An 18,760-nucleotide genomic window follows, 5' to 3' on the forward strand; every position below is an offset into this window, starting at 1 on the left:
AGAACTTCACTACCCAAGGAGAATAAGAGTGCAATCTTCATGAAGGTTTTAAGAATGAAGTCAGGCTAATCTTATTATGGAACTAAAAGCATCACCTCTGGAGGACTCACAAGCACACACCAAACATTCTTAGTAACATGAGAATCAGAAATTAATTACTTTTTACATCATCTTAAAAGATTAGCGCTTGACAGTTTAAACTACTGAATACAAAATATCAGGACAGAATATAATTCTCCAAGATGTCAAAAGCTTTAGTTCTTTTCAGAGGTAATGGGGGTTAACAGCGGAGCTGTAAGAATTTGTTTTCTAAACCAAAGATCCAAGTTTGAGGACCCCTATATTATACATCATAGTTCCTGTGGTCAGGTCAACTGCCAGACAAACTAGCAGCAACGAGGAGGAAAAAAAAAAAAAAACAAACACAAATCACGCAAAACATACAGCTGCACAAGTACATCCAACTGCAATAAATATATCCTTCTGTGCAACAGAACTTTTCCTCCCAGTGAAACTTCTTTATCCCACTGAACACTTCTTTATCAAAGACGAAAGAGAAGTGTTCTAGATAAATATTTCTCAGAACATTCAGGTTAAGAAATTCCTGAAGTACCACCACCCCTCTGCAATGCCCACTGATTGCCAAAAATCAGAAACAGGAACTTTTCTTGGCCGCAGCAGTAGAAGGCAAAGATGGAGGCCTTAAATCCCAGATCTTCTCTGTCCATAGAAACAAGAACAATGGGAAAGGCAAGACTTCCTCACTAGGCTTACCTTTTCTGAGAAGCTCCCTAGAAAATGAAGGATCCATACAAGGCAAGCTCATCCCAGATTCAGTGAACCTTCGTCAACTGAAAGACTTTCACTTGCCCATTCTCCTGAGATGGAAAACCGTGATTCATTCTCTTGCCTGCCAGGGGCAACCCTACAGCCACAGAAGACACAGCTTTCCCTGTCCATGGTGGCTGTAGGATCAGAGGGGGAAGATGAGTGTGAGGAACCAAGAATGGCCAAAGCAGTCATCCGCAAGCAGCCGTGCCACACCAGAGTTTGCCAGTTACCCAGAGACTCCCTAACAACCTTCTTCTTGCAGACAGGGGAACGCAAAACTAGAGACTGGTAACTGCTACATAGGCAAGCTAAAAATGAGAACAGAGGCCAACATCTGAGCTTGAATGGATGGTTACAAATAAAGCAGAGAACAAGCAACATCCTGCCCCCCCAAAAAAACATATGCAACCTGGAGAAAAATTCTACAATACAAAGCACTAACTCCCTTAGCAATGCAATGGTAGTCCATAAAATATAGCTTCCTAGCAAATGCAACATTTTAGTCAGTAAAATGCAAGCTTTCATCAGAAAAACATATTTTCTTGGAAGGTTTTCCCCATTGGGGATCAGCCTTGAAGGAAAAAGTACAGTTTTGTACCTACCATAAATGTAGATGTTTGAGTGTTCACCCTGCTGCAGTCATCACACTTGGGTTATCCTGCCGTCAGGCGGTCCCGCAGTCGGCCTGAATTCCAAAGTCTTGCTCCGGCGTCAGTTGCCGTCGCTTCTTCCCTGACGTCAGTGCGCCAGGGGTATACAAGAGGCATCAGTCACCATTTTCTTCAGTTTTTCTTTCCCCAGATGTCAATATACCACAGAGGTTGTATAGGATAGAGTGGTATAGATAAGTTCAGCTAGTTCAGAGGGGATGGAGGGAGGGTAACCTGGACTGCAGCAGGGTGAACACTCAAACATCTACATTTATGGTAGGTACAAAACTGTACTATGTTCATCGTGTTACCCTGCTGCAGTCATCGCACTTGGGATGAATCCCAAAGCTAAGGATGGGAGGTGGAGTTAAACAGGGCTAGAAGAAGCTAGTAGGCCCTGCAAAACTGCAGTGGCAAAACCAGCTCTAGTCTTAGAATAGAGAGGCAAGTGATGGTGTTTGGTAAAGGTGTGCACTGAACTCCAAGTTGCAGCTTCCAGAATATCCTTGGTTGGCACTCCCCGGAGAAAGGCTGCTGATGTAGCTGTAGCCCTGGTGGAGTGGGACCTAATGTTAGCAGGTACCGGTTTCCCATGATGCATGTAGCAGAAACGTATGCCATGCCCTATCCATTTAGAAATAGTCTGTTTTCAGATGGCTTTTCCTTGTGATCCTGTAGCATAGGCTACAAAGAGCTGGTCAGTTTTTCTGAAAGCCTTAGTTTTATCCAAGTAGTAACGTAATTGCCTGTGAATGTCCAAAGAGTGCAGGAGTATTTCTCCTTTATTCTGGGGATTTGGGAAAAAGGTGGGCAAATGAATGGTTTGGTTTAGGGCCACACTGGATACCACCTTTGGCATAAAGGAAGGGTTAGTTCGTAGAGAGACTCTGTCTTGATGAAAAATGAGGAAAGGCTCCACTGCCATTAGTGCCTGTAGTTCTGAGACTCTTCTAGCTGAGGTTATTGCTAGTAGCAGGGCAGTTTTCCATGAAAGAAATTTTAAATCATCTGAAAAAGCTGGTTCAAAGGGCGGCAGTGTAAGCTTTTCCAGAACAAAGTTGAGATCCCAAGTAGGTGTTGGTGCTCTCCTTGGCGGTCTTATGTTCTTAGCACCTGAGGTACTGTCTTAGGAGTGGATGTGAGAATAAAGGAGGATCCGTGTTGTAATGAGCTGAAATTGCTGAGGCGTGGATCTTAACAGATGAAAAGGAAAGTCCTTTGTGCAACATCTCAGTTAAATATTGTATAATCTGAGGAATGTTTGGATCAAGGGGATTTTGGCCTTTAGCTTGGTTCCAGGCGCAAAATCTTTTCCATTTGTCTGAATAGGTTTTCCTGGTGCTGGGCCTCCTGGCCTCCAGAATGACATCCATAACAGCTTTGGAGAGAGGTGTTGGCTGGTTGTTTAGGTAGTTTGCCATGCAGCCAGGTTTAAAGTCTTGAGCTGGCTGTGTAGAATCTGACTGTCTCGCTGGGTGAGCAGGTGAGGAATTTGTGGTAAAATCCATGGCGGGCCATGTTCCTTAGAATTGGATACCAATGCTGGCGTGGCCAGTCTGGTGCAATGAGTATCATTTGTGGCCTCTCTAATCTGACTTTCAGCAGTACCTTTGCTAGAAGAGGCAGTGGAGGAAAGGCATACACTGTTGATGTTTTCCAACTGAATGAGAGGGCGTCCACTTTCCAAGCTTGTGGATGGAATGTCCTTGTGCAAAATTTTTGAAGTTGGTAGTTTTGGGGGTTTGCAAACAGATCTATGTCTGGACGTCCCCATTTTTGAGCTATCATTGCAAATACCTGTGGATCTAGTTTCCACTCGTGTGGATCCATGATGTTTCTGCTTAGGTAGTCTGCAAATGTTTTTTTCTTTCCTGGCAGGAATTGTGCTTGTAATTGAACCTGGTAAGACAGTGTAGTGTTCCACAAGGTCATTGCTTGCCTGCATAGAGATTAGGAATGTGTGCCCCCCTTGCTTGTTTATGAACCACATTACTGTGGTATTGTCCGTCTTTATTAGTTGTCCTGAGTGTAAGAGGTCCTTGAAAGCTGTTAGGGCATTCTGTACTGCTAGCATTTCTTTTTGATTGATATGCAGATGCTTCTGATCTGTAGTCCATTTGCCCTGAATGCACTGTCCTGCCATATGTGCTCCCCAGGCATAGTCCGATGCATCTGTTGTCATAGTTTGCCTGGCTGTGGGTAAGGTGAAAGGCTGACCCTTGTTGAGGTGACATGCCTGTGCCCACCATAGAAACTCCTGTTGAAGGCAGGGAATGAGTGGTATCATTGTTTACAAGCTGTGGCTGTGCTGAGTCCATACGCTTTTCAGGTACCATTGTAATTTCCTTATATGCAGTTTTGCAAATGGTACTAGTAGTATGCAAGATGCCATGAATCCCAAGGCCTACAGAATTTTTCTTGCAGGGAGTTGGGTCTTTGTTGCCACTATTTTGAAATATTGAGTCAGCTGTTGTTGCTTGTCTGGGGTGAGATAAGCCATCTGGGCCGTTGTATTCAAGCTGGCACCCAGGAATATTATGTTTTGTGAGGGCACTAATTTTGATTTCTTTTTGTTTACTATGTACCCTAGGTAGGTGGTGTTTGACAAATGCCAGATGCTTTAAAAGAAAGTCCTTGCTTTCTGCTTGAATAAGGCAGTCGTCCAGGTATGGGTATATTTGAATTCCTCTTTGTCTGCAGTATGCAATTACTGGTGCCAGGCATTTTGTGAAGACCCTGGGCACAGTAGATAAGCCAAAGGGAAGTGCAGAGAATTGATAATACGTTGAACCTGCAATGAAGCGGAGGTATCTTCTGCAATTTTGTCTGATAGGGACATGCAGGTATGCCTCCTTGAGATCCAACGTTACTAGCCAAGCATTCTTGCCCAGCATGGGAAGAAGCTGCTGTAGTGTTAGCATCTTGAACTTTGGTACTTGCAGATAGGTGTTCAGAATTGAAAGATCCAGAATGGGTCTCCATGCTTTGTCCTTTCTTGGGACTAGAAAGAGTCTTGAGTAAAATCCTTGTCCTTGCTCCTGTGTAGGTACCTGTTGAATGGCTCTCATGTCCATGAGAGCTGTAATTTGTTTTTGTGCCTCTGCCCATTGATTTGGTGACAGGTTTGGCATTCCTTTTATCCTTGGTAAGGTATAAAAGTGGAATCTGTATCCTTGACAGACAATGTTTAGGACCCATTTGTCTTTTGTGATGATGTGCCAGTTGTCTGCAAAAAATGCTAATTTCCCCCCCAAGGGAGCTGCCAGGAGAGATTTGCTTGGTAGTTTGAGGATTGAGTCATTGTGTTTGTCTTCTGCTAGCTTGGGGCCTTGTCTTCTCCTCCTTTCTGGGTAGCAGTACCCCATTGGCGAGGTTTGTAAGGGCCTTGCGACTGACCTCTGCCCCTTGGGCGTCTGTATTTGTCCCTCTGTGATCTGTCAGAAGCTGGAAAGGACCAGTTTTTTGTTGGCCAATTTCTGCTGAAATGAGGGGGTTGTAACCTGCAAAAAATCCTTGACAGTCTGCATAGACTTTGCCTTATCCTCCATTTTCTTTAAAACCTCTTCTGCTTTGACACCAAATAACAGATCCTGCTGTAAAGGTGCATCCAATACTTTTGCTTTAACATGATCAGGAAGGGTTTGTTCTTTTAACCAAGCATGTCTACGTATGACAGAGCCAGTAACAGCTGCTCTACAGGAAGCTTCCAACGAATCAAATACGCATTGTAAAGTATGTTTGCCCACCTGTTCAGCTGCATGCAACAGATCCTGCATTTCCTTGAATTCAGACTGTTCAGTATGTGTGCTCATTTTTTGTTTTAATTGAGACATTAGGAATTGCTGATATTTCAGCATGTGAAACTGACAATTTAATGCTCTCATAGCCAGAGTTGCTGAGGTGTATATTTTCTTTTCCCATCTATCTAGGGCTCTGGAAACCCTTTCAGAGGGCACCGGATTTTTAGCCATAGAAGCTTTAGCTCCCTTAGGACCCTAGTAAATTGTTTCTGGGTCAGCCACAGGGCTTTTATAAAGGAATTTGTGTGAGTCAGGTACTCTGTAGTATCTGTCTGGTTTGGCTGGAGCAGGAGGCAGAGAGTCTGGATTTAAACTAGACTCCAAGAAAACATCATCCACAATATCTAAAACTGGAGGGATAGCAAGAGGCCTGTGCTGGGGTAGTAAAAGGAACTTTCGGAGCCTTTTCTTAGAATCAGAGTAGTCCTGGCCTTCCCAGTGGAAATGTACCCTCATGGTATGTAAAGTTTCCCCAAAGGAGTAGTCTTCAGGGGGAGATGCTGAGGAAATAGAGTCTTCAGCATCAGAGTCTTCATAAGGTGGAAAAAAGTGTAATCCTGTTCCTCAGAAGAATCTGAGGACATTGAAACCTGGTCAGAGGAAGCATAATCCTCCTCTTGTCTTGGTCTTTTATCGGGAGGGGGATGGGAACCCCCTGATTAGGGTAATCAAATGTTCAGCCATCTTAAGCATGTTTCTTAGGCATGGGGCCTTGAACTGTAGACTGATGTACAGTCTTCTTAGGTTTTAAAGGAGTGCATAAGATTTAATGGCGAGAGTAGTTGGTCTGAAGACACTTTCTGCAACCGAAGGTGTTTCCACTGCACCGGGGTGGGGTCTACTTCTGCTCCGGTGTCGGAAGATGGCTGCGTCGGCCTAGTAGACTCTGCTTGAGAATCCACAGTTGTCTGGGGTTCCAGTTCTGCGGTAGTCAGGGGCTGCGTAGGTGCCTCACTGAAAACCGGAGAACCGGCGAAAGGCCCAGCAGAGGCCTCGGAGTCTGGCTTGTTCCTAGGCTGCCTGTCCTTATCCTTGTGTTTTTTTATGTATGCCAGTAGTCAGCTGCTCCGACGGCATGATATAATTAAATTTCTTACTAAAGTAATGTCGTGCAAAGTCAAAACGGCGTTTGATAGTTCGTTTATTAAACCTAGCACAAAACAGTCAACCTGTGACGTCGTGGTCTGGGCCTAGGCAAGGAATTCAATAGGAATGGAAGTCCTTATAAGGTATTTGCTTCCCACAAGAAATGCAATTGTTAACTTTTTTGTCATCGAACTGAGGCAAGAAAAGGTTCCTCAATGGGGTACCTAGCTTTATTAAAGACTTCGGACTGAAATTAGAATCGAAAATCTCAGGTGTCGGCCGACCAGCACTTGCTAAATGCTTCTGCTTCGGGCACCGCGCTGCAAGAAAGACTGAAGAAAATGGCGTTGGCTGCCTCTTCTATACCCCTGGAGCACTGATGTCAGGGAAGAAGTGATGGCAACCGACGCCGGACCAAGACTTTGGAATTCAGGCCGACTGCGGGACCGCCTGATGGCAGCATAACCCAAGTGTGATGACTGCAGCAGGGTAACACGATGAACATCTAGCCAACCAGTGGGCCCACTGAAGGAGCACACTTTGGCAGTGAAAAAAAGCTGACCGAATTAGAACTTGGTCTTCATACTGCAGCTCCTGACAAGTGTTAGGAAGTCAACTTTAAGCTTTCAAACCAGTTGGTAAGAGGTAATACCATAAATAGCTTAGGTTATTACAGCAGTAAGGTTAATGTTGAATACTAATTCAGAAGTGAATGACCCTTCAAAGAAACAGTAAGAAAAGAGGGAAATATCACAAATCAGAAATCTGAAGCTGTATAAATGATTTTTGTTGCATCTCCTACTTTTATCTACATGAGAAAAGTCGCAACAATCCATAAGATGCACATCACCTTATTGTTCCCAATACATGAAATAAGCCAAGAAACTCAAACTCACTAGAACTGTGCAAGTCAAACAGTCGAACCAAAAAGTACAGTTTTTACCTACCATAAATGTAGATGTTCAAGTGCTAATACAGCTGCAGTCATAACAGATGGGTTTTCCTGCCGTCAGGCGGGTCCTTGGTCAGCCGAATTCCAAAGTCTAGGTCCGGCGTCGGATGTCGTCGCTTCTTCCCTGACGTCAGTGCGACAGGGGTATAAAAGAACCAGCCGACACCATTTTCTTCAGTTTTTCTTGCCCCAGATGTCAGGTGTCCCCAGAAGGAAGGCAATACATACATTTATGTAATAATGCAATGCAATATAATCAAAAAACAGTAGTTGCAAGCAAATACCCCAATCAGGTTGTATGAGGAGGTGTTAGCCATTAGGCCTGTCCCAAGAGGGGAAGGAGGGAGGGAAACCTGGACTGCAGCTGTATTAGCACTCGAACATCTACATTTATGGTAGGTACAAAACTGTACTATATTCATCGTGCATACAGCTGCAGTCATAACAGATGGGTAGAATCCCAAAGCTAAAAAAGGGATGGTAGGCACTAGGTGGAACTAGGAGGAGCCAGGATGCCCTGCAAGACTGCAGTGGCAAAGCCTGCTTTAGATTTGGAGTATAATGGTAGGTGATGGAGTTCTGTACATACTTTCTCCAAGCACTAAGTGGCTGCTTCCAAAATATCTTTGGTAGGAACCCCCCTGAGGAAAGCTGCAGAGGTAGCTGTGGCCCTTGTGGAGTGAGATCTGATGCCTGCAGGTACAGTTTTACCATGAAAAGAGTAACAAAAGCGTATGCAGTGGGCTATCCATTTTGAGATTGTCTGTTTGGAAATAGGCTTCCCTTGAGCTCCTGTGGCATAGGACACAAAGAGTTGCTCTGATTTTCTGAAAGGCTTTGTTCTGTCCAAATAATAACGTAGCCGTCTGTGAATGTCCAAGGAATGTAGTAGTCTCTCCCCTTTGTTTTGAGGATTAGGGTAAAAGGTAGGTAAGTGGATAGCCCGATTCAAGGCTACTCTGGATACTACCTTTGGTATAAAGGAAGGATTGGTTCGTAAGGAAACTCTGTCCTGATGGAAAATGATGAAAGGCTGCACAGCCATGAGGGCTTGTAGTTCCGAAACTCTGCAAGCTGAGGCGATAGCCAGAAGGAAGGCCATTTTCCAGGACAAATACTGCAGTTCTGTTGAAGCAGCTGGCTCAAAAGGAGGCGAGGTCAGTTTTTCTAGAATGAAATTGAGGTCCCAAGCAGGTAGTGGTTGTTTCCTTGGGGGTTTTATATTCTTAGCCCCTCTGAGGAACTGTCTTAAGAGGGGGTGAGAGAATAAAGGAGGATCAGTGTTGTATTCTGCAGAAATGGCTGAGGCATGGATTTTGAGGAGGAGAAAAAGTCCACTGCTTAACATCTCAGCTAGGTACTGTAATATTTGAGGTAAATTCAGTATTCCAGGATTCTGACCCTTTTTCTGATTCCAGGCACAAAACAGTTTCCATTTTGCGGAGTAGGCTTTTCTAGTAGAAGGCCTTCTGGCCTCCAAAATGACATCCTGCACCTCCTTGGAGAGTAGGGTCTGTTGAGACTTTAAGGAATCTTCCATGCGGCTAGATTGGGTGTTTTCAGCTGACTGTGAAGAGTTTTGAAGTTGTGCTGAGTCAGTAGAAGAGGCATTAGAGGCAGGATCCATGGTGGGGAATGCGTCAGGCTCCTCGGGAGTGGGTACCAGTGTTGTCTTGGCCAGTCTGGAGCAATGACAATCATCTTTGGTCTGTCTGCTCTGGTTTTTAATAGAACTTTGGGCAGCAGAGGAAGAGGTGGAAAGGCATAAACCGTCATTGTTGTCCAACTGAAAGAGTGCGTCCACTTTCCAGGCCTGTGGATGAAAGGTCCTTGAGCAGAATTTTGTCAATTGGTGATTTCTGTGGGTGGCAAAGAGATCTAGGTCTGGTCTTCCCCATGCTTGAATTATCTTTGTAAAAACTTGAGGATGCAACTTCCATTCGTGTGGATCTGTCATATTTCTGCTTAGGTTGTCTGCCAGCGTGTTTTCCTTGCCTGGCAGATACTGTGCTTGAAGTTCGATTTGTAATTCCAGAGCCATATTCCAAAGAGACATGGCTAGCCTGCATAGGGGATATGAATGGGTTCCTCCCAGTTTGTTTATGTACCACATTACTGTGGTGTTGTCTGTCCTTATCAATAGCTGGCCTGGATGCAGTAGGTCTTTGAAAGCCATAATAACATTTATTACTGCTAGCATTTCCTTTTGATTGATGTGTAGGTGCTTTTCTTTTTGGGACCATTTGCCCTGAATGTACCGATCTGTCATGTGCGCCCCCCAGGCGTAGTCCGAGGCGTCTGTTGTGATCACTTGATTTGCTTGAGGCTTGCAGAATGGGAGACCTGTGTTTCTTTGGCATGCTTGAGCCCACCACAAAAATTCCTTTTGAAGACATGGAATCAGTGGTATAATTGTTTCCAAACTGTGGCTGTGTTGAGACCATAGGTTTTTTAGGTACCATTGAAGTTTCCTCATATGCAGCTTTGCACATGGGATTAGCAGGATGCAAGATGCCATGAATCCCAGAGCCTGCAGGATTTTCCTTGCAGTCAGCCTGGTGAAGGTTGCCAGTTTTCTGAAGTATTGAGTTAGTTGCCCTTGTTTCTCTGGCGTGAGGTAGGCCATCTGGGTATTAGTATTCAAGGTGGCACCCAGGAAAATTATTGTTTGAGAGGGTATTAGCCTTGATTTCTTTTTGTTGACTGTGTATCCCAGAGAATTCAACATTACAAACGCCAGATGTTTCAGAAGTATGTGCTTGCTGTCTGCTTGGATCAGGCAGTCATCCAAATATGGGTATATTTGTATCCCTTGAAGTCTGCAGTAGGCAATTACTGATGCCAGGCATTTTGTGAACACTCCGGGTGCAGTAGATAAGCCAAAGGGCAATGCAGAGAATTGATAATGGGTTGAACCTGCAAGAAATCTGAGGTATCTTCTGCAATCTTGTCTGATTGGGACATGCAGGTATGCCTCCTTGAGGTCCAATGTTACCAGCCAAGACTGCTTGCCCAGCATGGGAAGAAGCTGCTGTAATGTGAGCATCTTGAATTTTGGCAAGAGTAAAAATGTGTTTAGGATGGATAGGTCCAAAATAGGTCTCCAATCTTTGCCCTTCCTTGGTACCAGGAATAGTCTGGAATAAAAACTTTGACCCTGTTCTTGTGCAGGCACCTCGAATAGCTTTCATGTCCATGAGATCTGAAATTTGTTTTTGTGCCTCTGCCCTTTGATTGTGTGGCAGGTTTGGCATGCCTCTCATTTTTGGAAGGGTGTGAAAGTGGAATATGTAGCCTCTGTCTATAATGTCCAAGATCCATTTGTCTTTTGTGACAATATGCCAATTTTTCGAAAATGCCAGTTTTCCGCCTAGAGGTGCTGCCATTTGAGCCTTGCTTGGCATGCAAAGGGGAAAGTCATTGGTTCTGCTTTCTGAATGGCTGTGAACTATCCTCACCACCTCTTTGTGTAGGTGCTTGCCATTGTCTGCCTCTAAATGATCCTTGAGATTGCCCTCTACCCCTCGGGCACCTGTATCTACCTCTTTGGGGTCTGTCCGTGGCTGGAAAGGACCAATTTTTTGAAGGCCAATTTCTACTGAAACGTGGAGGTTGTACCTGTAGGAAATCTTTCACTGTTTGCATTGATTTTGCCTTTTCCTCCATTTTCTTTAATACCTCCTCAGCTTTAACACCAAACAATACAGCTTTTTGAAGAGGTGCATCTAGTAATTTAGCTTTGACCGGATCTGGTAAGGTTTGCTCTTTGAGCCAAGCATGTCTACGTATGACTGATCCTGTAACAGCAGCTCTACATGAGGCCTCTAAAGCATCAAAACCACATTGCAAGGTATGTTTACCCACTTGCTCTGCACTATGTAACAAATCCTGCAACTCCTTGAAGTCTGGTTGTTCAGGTTGTGACATTTTGCTTTTCAACTGTGATAACAGAAACTGTTGGTACTTTAACATATGGAACTGACAGTTTAATGCCCTCATGGTTAAGGTGGCCGAGGTGTATACCTTTTTCCCCCACCTTTCTAAAGCTCTGGAATCTCTCTCTGAAGGTAATGGATTTTTAGCAGTGGAGGCCTTAATTCCCTTGGGACCTTGTGAAATAGTTTCTGGGTCAGCCGCATGGCTTTTGTATAGGAATTGGTGTGAATCAGGAACCCGGTAATACCAGTCAGGCTTGACTGGAGCTGGAGGTAAAGAATCTGGGTTAAGGCTGGCCTCCGAATACACATCATCTAGTATGTCTAAGACAGGAGGTATAGCCAGAGGCCTGTGCTGAGGGAGCAAGAGGAAATCCCTAAGCCTTTTCTTGGAGTCTGAGTACTCTTGGCCTTCCCAATGGAAGTGTTCCCTCAAGGTATGTAAGGTTTCCCCAAAAGAGTAATCCTCAGGGGGGCGGGGACAGAGGGAATGGACTCCTCTGCATCAGAATCTTCAAAAGGGTAGTATGAATGTTCCTGGTCTTCAGAATGTTCTGAAGTAATGGAAGCCTGGTCCGAGGAAGGGTATTATTCCTCCACTCTGGGCCTTTTGTCCGAGGGGTGTTGAGAACCCCTGATAAGAGTAATCAAATCCTCAGGCATTTTGAGCATCTGCTTTTTAGGCATGGGGCCCTGAGAGGGTCCCTGTGGAGCTTGTCTTTTAGTATGCATGGCTGCTTTAGACTTGGTGGAAGAAGAAGAAGAAGAAGAAGAACAAGAAGAAGAAGAACAACAAGAAGAAGAAGAACAACAAGAAGAAGAAGACACCTTGAGAGGTGGCAGGCCTGTCTAAACTGAGTTTCCCTGCCAAGAGTGGCTTCGGTAACTGTAGGCCGAAGAGCCTGCAACCTCGGGCACAGAAGACACTGCCAATGAAGTGTCATCGGTAGTCAGGGGCTGCGTAGGCATCTCGCTGAGAACCGGAGCACCTGTAGTCGGCTTTAGCGTGGTGTCGGTAGAAGTTGCGGTCCTCGTATGTCGGTCCTTATCTTTGCGTCTTTTACTCAAAACTGGAGTCGGAGTATCCGACGACATAATTAATTAAATTTTTTGGCAAAATAGTGTTGGGCGAACTCCGCCCGACGCTTAATAGTGCATCTGTTGAATGTAGCACAAAAAAGACAGGCCGAGACGTCGTGGTCTGGGCCTAAGCAAGGAATGCAGAGGGAATGAAAATCCTTATGCGGTATTTGCTTCCCACATGAAATGCAATTATTAACTTTGTCTGACATCGGTCTGAGGCAAGAAAAGTTTCCCCAACGGGGTACTTAGCTTTCAAGAAGACTTCCGTTGAAAAATATTCGTAATTTCAGGAGCTGGCCGACCGGTACTTGCGAACTGCTTCTGCTTCGGGCACCGCGCTGCAAGAAAGACTGAAGAAAATGGCGTCGGCTGGTTCTTTTATACCCCTGTCGCACTGACGTCAGGGAAGAAGCGACAACATCCGACGCCAGACCTAGACTTTGGAATTCGGCCGACCGAGGACCCGCCTGACGGCAGGAAAACCCATCTGTTATGACTGCAGCTGTATGCACGATGAACATCGCACAGCATGCAAGACTAAATGGATCCAAACCTGTAATCATACGAGCCAGTTATGAACACCAATGTCGATGGTTCACCCACTCCTCAGACTGACAAGCATGTATACATCTCTGAAGATGCAAACCTACCTTCAATGCTAAAAGCAATAGGAATGTTTCAACACTGTAAAACCCCCTGTCGACGAAGTCACCCATAAAAAGGTAATTTGTTTCAGGAACGTCTCCACCAACCTGCAAGACAAACAACCTTAATTCAACAACAGAAAAAGAGAGAGAGAAGAAATATAGATCCCGTACCTGTTGGGATACAGCTATAACCTCAACTGTGCAGCAACGCATTTTCCTCCATGTGGAATACATAACCAACAGCATTTCAACCAATTACATCTAATGTCACATCTGCTGCTTCAGGCATTAAAATGTGTAGCACACGCTAAACCATTCACAACTACAGAAGCAAAATACCTTACCTTCTTGCTATTCTACAGGTAATATACTTATAATATAATACAAGTCCTTATTCAACCATAAAACTTGGAACACTTAGAATACTCACCCGGAACAACTCCTTGAGATCATAAAACTGTCCATGAATGTCACCACACACCTAAAGATAAAAAAAAAAATTATACGAGAATGGTATCACATATTGGTAAGGTTAGCAGAAATGAACAGTGTTAAGGAACAAATGCCGTAACTGTAAGACTTGGCAAAACAAACTTACCCAAGCAAGTAGTATGTACACCCTCTAAAAGAAATGACTAAGGGCAAAGGATTAACAAAGCACATCAAGTTTACTGCTTTAACATCTCCCAAATATTACATTGGCTGGTAATGCCCTGCACAAGTTCTACCAAGCAACTTGGGTCCGAAACACTTACCATTTCACCCAGCAGCACTCCATGTTGCCTGAATGCCTCTTTAACAAGAACAATGGACACTACAACACAAGGTTACTCCAGGCACTGAAAAAGTTGCAAGTTGCTACTTTCCATATGCAACAAACACAATGCATTTCTAAAATTTAATCATAGAATCGTCACTTTGGTCTGAAAAAAAAAATCCATCTTCTAGCTGTGGTAAACAATCGTAAAACGCTACGTATTTTCTCAGAGTTTGCAATTTAACTCTGTATGCCCCAATTTTTACTATTAAAACATACATTGCACAGGCATAAAGTCCATATACATTTCTGCTCTTCTCCAGCAGGATGCATTGTGGTTACATTTTTGAAGCCAAGCACATAACACACAGATTACTTGCATTTGTAGACAAGCCTATGGATTAATATTTATAAGGACATAGAATTTACAAAATTCTAGCTAGCTGGGCTGGCAGTCTTCACACACACAAAGAATTCAAGCTAGCTATTAAAGTGACCCTAAGAAATGTTGCTCGAGAGGGTCGAGTTTCTCTGGGAACAACAACCCATTCATGTCTTGAGATTCCATCTGCGTTGGCATTGCTAACCCCACTGCAGTGTTGCCCTGATATATGCTTGCAATCCTAGGCTCAACCTTAGTAACTCGGCATTTTGCTGGCTGGTTTGATGTAGCCATATTAAGGGATTGTGGTCTGTAACTACAGTGAATCGCCTTCCATACAGATAAGGCTCAAGTTTCTGCAGTGCCCACACTATGGCTAGACATTCCTTTTCTACAGCTACATAGCATGCCTTCCTGGGTTGGAGCCTACGAATGAGATAAACCACTGGGTGATTCTTCTCCATCTGAAGAAATCTGGCCAAGTACAGCCCCCACCCCATGGTTCGAAGCATTCACCTGCACAACAAATTCTTTGCTGAAGTCAGGACTGGCCAACACAAGAGGTCCTCCCAAAGCTGCTGGAATGCCCGCTCACATGCTGGGGTCCATACTACTTTATCTGGCATGCATTTCCTTGTCAGGTCTGTGAGGGGAGCAGCTACGGTACCATAACTGGGGAAGAACTTTCTGTAGTACCCTGTTGTCCCTAAAAATACCCGCACTTGCTTTTTGGTAACTGGTGCAGGCCATGCCTGAATGGCTTCCACTTTGGCAGTTCTGCCCTGATCTTAACACTCCCCACTCTGTCCTAGAAAGGACCTCTGGCAGACCCACCTGACGACATTTGCTGGGCTTAATGGTCCAACCTTGCCCTCTGTAGTCTGCCCAGTACCTCCCCGGCATGCTGAAGGTGCTCTTTCCAGGAATGGCTGTAGATAGCAATATCTAGGTAAGGAAGGGCAAAATCTCCTGCTAGGATATGATCTACCAGCCTTTGGAAAGTCTGAGCCATTTTCCATACAAGCAAAAATGAGTCACAAAGGCTGACCTCTCTCTAGCAGTGGGAGTCAGGAACCTGCCAGTAACCCTAAAGATAAATAGTGGCAAGATACTTAGCCCTACCCAGCTGCTCTAGGGCTTTATCTGTCCTAGGCATGGGGGTAAGCATCCGAATGTGTAACCAATTTCCTGTAGTCCATAAAGAACCTGGTGCTGCCATTCTTCTTTAGTACCAGCACCACTGGCGAGGCCCCTAGTTCCGAAATTTCCTGCATCTTCGCCCTCAGTCTGTTTGATTCTCTCTGGCACCCTAATAGAAACCTGCTTAATGGGCCTTTAGGGTCCTGTATCCGCATGGTGCTGCACCAGGTGGGTGCACCCTAGTTTCCCAGTGAACATGTCCCCAAACTCCTGTAACACTGCTCAGATTTCTCTATCATGGGTAGGAGGACAGCTGCTGGGACACTGCAACCCCCTCCACTGAGGTGTCAGTCACCAGATCTCCATCCGACTCCTCCTGCAATCCAGTGGAAATACTCAGCACAAGGGCCTCCCTATCATCGTAAGGTTTCATCATGTTAACATGGTACAATTTGTGCCCCTGCCTAGAAGTTCTACCATGTAGTTATGACGGACCTTCCTTACTACTTTGTATGGTCCCTACCAAGCAGTTATCACAGACGTTCCTTACTACCTTGTAGGGTCCCTCCCAAGCTGCCTGCAGCTTGTTGTGTCGGACAGGAATGAGAATAGTTACCTGCTGCTCTACAGCATACTCTCTAGCTCAAGCATTCCTGTCATACCAGACCTTTTTCTGCTGCTGGGCTTCTGCCAGGTTCCCCTGGGACAAGCCCATGAGTTCCCCGAGCCTTATCCTGAGGTTTAGGACATATGCCACAACAGACTCCTTGTGGGATTCACACGCACCCTCCTATTCATCTCGAATTAAATCTAGAGGTCCCTTCACCCTATGACCATACAGCAACTCAAAGGGTAAAAAACCTGTGGATTCCTGGGGAACATCTCTGCAAGCAAACAAATGGGGAAATATTTGTCCCACTCCCTCTTAAACTATTCTGCAAATGCCCATAGCATGGTCTTGAGTGTAGAATTTAACCTCTCAAGAAGACCATTAGTCTACGGGTGGTAGGGGGTGGTCTCTAGATTTTTCACCCCACAGTACTTGCACAGACAAACCAGCAGGTCTGACACGAAATCGGCACCTGTAAGTCAGTATTTCTTTTGGAAAACCTACCCCGTTGAAAATCTCTAACAAAAGCATTTGCCACCTTTTCTGCCTCAATGGAGGAGAGAGCTACTGCCTCAGGGTATCTGGTAGCATAATCTACTACCACTAGGATATACTTTCCCTGTGGAACTTGGGTACACAAAGGACCACAATATGCATAGCTACCATCTGAAATGGCTCCTCAATCACAGGCAAAGGCATCAAAGGAGCTTTCACCTGGTCTCCTGCCTTACCTACCTTTTGGCACTGCTCACATGCCCTGCAGTAACCTGTTAAATCACTTGAAATCCCAGGCCAATAGAAATTCTGCATTGCAAGTCTCTATGTTTTATGCCCGTAAGAGCTGCAAAGGGAATATCATGGACTAGAAGTGCCAGACTGTAGGCACTGGGCACTACCAACTGCTGTTCTCTCTCTCTCTAGCCCTCCCTCAGGGGTCCACTCTCTATACATTAACCCTTTGTCCCAGTGTAAAAAGATTCCCCCTTCCCTTGACAATAAGGTGCCACACTAGCCATCTCTCTCAGGCCTTGTAATTTACGGTCGGAGAGCTAAGCCGGTCTCAACTCTTTGTAACCCTTCCCAGCTCCCCCTTCCATACAAGTTTAGCATCCTCCGACAGCAGTGCCTCACTGTCAGCCTGGGTACTACTACTCACCTCTGCCCTTCCAGTCACTCTGTCCAAGGGAACATCAGTACTCTCAAGCGGCTGTGGCTCACCTTCAGTCTCACTGCTACAGGGTAACTTCCATCCTGAAGTAACCACTTCACCAGTCCTGGCTGCAAGTGTGCGGTCTGTCGGGGTCCCCCCAGGCTACCAGACCAACATGCTAGTCTCCAAGCCTGACTGCGTGTAAAGTACAGTTGTGTACACTTACCATAAATGCAGTGTATTCACTGTTGCAGTCATTACATTTGGGTAATCTGCTGGCAGGTTGCCCTCAGTCGGCAGATATATACATATATACATACATACATATATACACATATATACATATATATATATATATATATATATATATATATATATATATATATATATATATATATGGGTCTACTTCTAATGACTGAAACACCGATGACAGGGAAATAACCACGCCAGAAAACCGACAACACACAACCGACAACGCGAAACACCGAACACCATAACACCGACACACTACACGTAAACACAGTACACTACAACACATATCCACTAGCCCTAACCCAAACCCTAACCCTAAGATCCGACACTACACACTCTCCTACCTGCACCCTAACCCTAACTCACTTACACACCCCAAGCTCCAACCCCAAGACACTCACCTATCACACACCCTAACCCTACATCCCTGGGTATTGCACACTCTCCCTACTCCTAAATCCTCACTATCGCATACTTACCAGGTCGACACATTCCCCGGCCGTCCTTCCGCCTGTCGAGTCGGCGTGTCCTTCCATCGGGATTCGAGCGGCGTCGGGGTCAACTCGTTGTCGGTGGTTTTCGTGTCTGTTATTTCCTATCGGCGTTTGGTCATTAGAAGTAGACCCATATATATATATATATATATATATATATATATATATATATATATATATATATATATATATATACACACACACACACGTATGTAATTTAGAACACAAAAAGTTTACCTCCAACTAAAAGCAAATACACCAAAAAGGCTTTTGAGCATAGTGAAGAGGTATAATAATGGAGAAGAAAGGGGGCTGGCGAGTGGGTAACCCGGACTGCAACAGTGAATACACTCGAAATTCTACATTTATGGTAAGTGTACACAACTGTACTATGTTCTTTGTGTTTCACTGTTGCAGTCATTACATTTGGGTAGAATCCCAAAGCTATGGATGGGAGGATGGAATTATACAGCAGTTGGAGCGGCTATAAGGCCCTGCAGGACGGCAGTGGCAAAGCCTGCCCTGGATTTAGAAGAGAGGTGTAAATGGTAATGTCTTGTGAACGTATGAACTAAGCTCCAAGTAACAGCTTCTAGAAGGTCTCTGGTAGGAACCCCTCTGAGAAAAGCTGCAGAAGAAGTAGATGCAGCCCTGGTGGAATGGGATCTGATCCCCTTGGGGACAGGTTTACCATAGTGCATATAGCAGAAACTAATACAATGGCTTATCCACTTTGAAATGTAGTCTGCTTTGAGATGGCCTTCCCCTCTGCCCCTGCAGCGAATGCCACCAGTAGTTGCTCAGACTTTCTTAGAGAGATCTTGCCCTGTTTAAGCAGAATCTTAGTTATATGTGTACATCCAATGCATGCAGAATCCGCTCCCCCTTGTTCTGCAGATTTGGGAAAAAAGTTGGCAGATGAATGGCCTGGTTAAGAGCCATACTGGACACCACTTTAGGCATAAAAGGATAGGTCCTGAGGGCCACCATG

The 18,760-nt window shown here is 44.9% G+C and overlaps 1 protein-coding gene across 3 annotated transcripts in view; it reads right to left on the minus strand.

Annotated features, from left to right (window-relative positions):
* The window catches only part of PPP4C (protein phosphatase 4 catalytic subunit), a 245,268-nt gene that overhangs the window by 182,732 nt on the left and 43,776 nt on the right, over positions 1 to 18,760 (minus strand). For all 3 annotated transcript variants that reach the window (XM_044086284.1, XM_044086286.1, XM_044086285.1), the window contains exons 4-5: positions 13,415 to 13,465; positions 12,988 to 13,089 (exon numbers count right to left, since the gene is read on the minus strand). In XM_044086284.1, the coding sequence (XP_043942219.1) occupies positions 12,988 to 13,089; positions 13,415 to 13,465 (153 nt within the window). The remainder of the gene's footprint in view (positions 1 to 12,987; positions 13,090 to 13,414; positions 13,466 to 18,760) is intronic.

The sequence above is a fragment of the Protopterus annectens genome, chromosome 10.part0 (assembly GCF_019279795.1).
Source record: "Protopterus annectens isolate FY-2018-M chromosome 10.part0, PAN1.0, whole genome shotgun sequence".
NCBI lineage: Eukaryota > Metazoa > Chordata > Ceratodontiformes > Protopteridae > Protopterus > Protopterus annectens.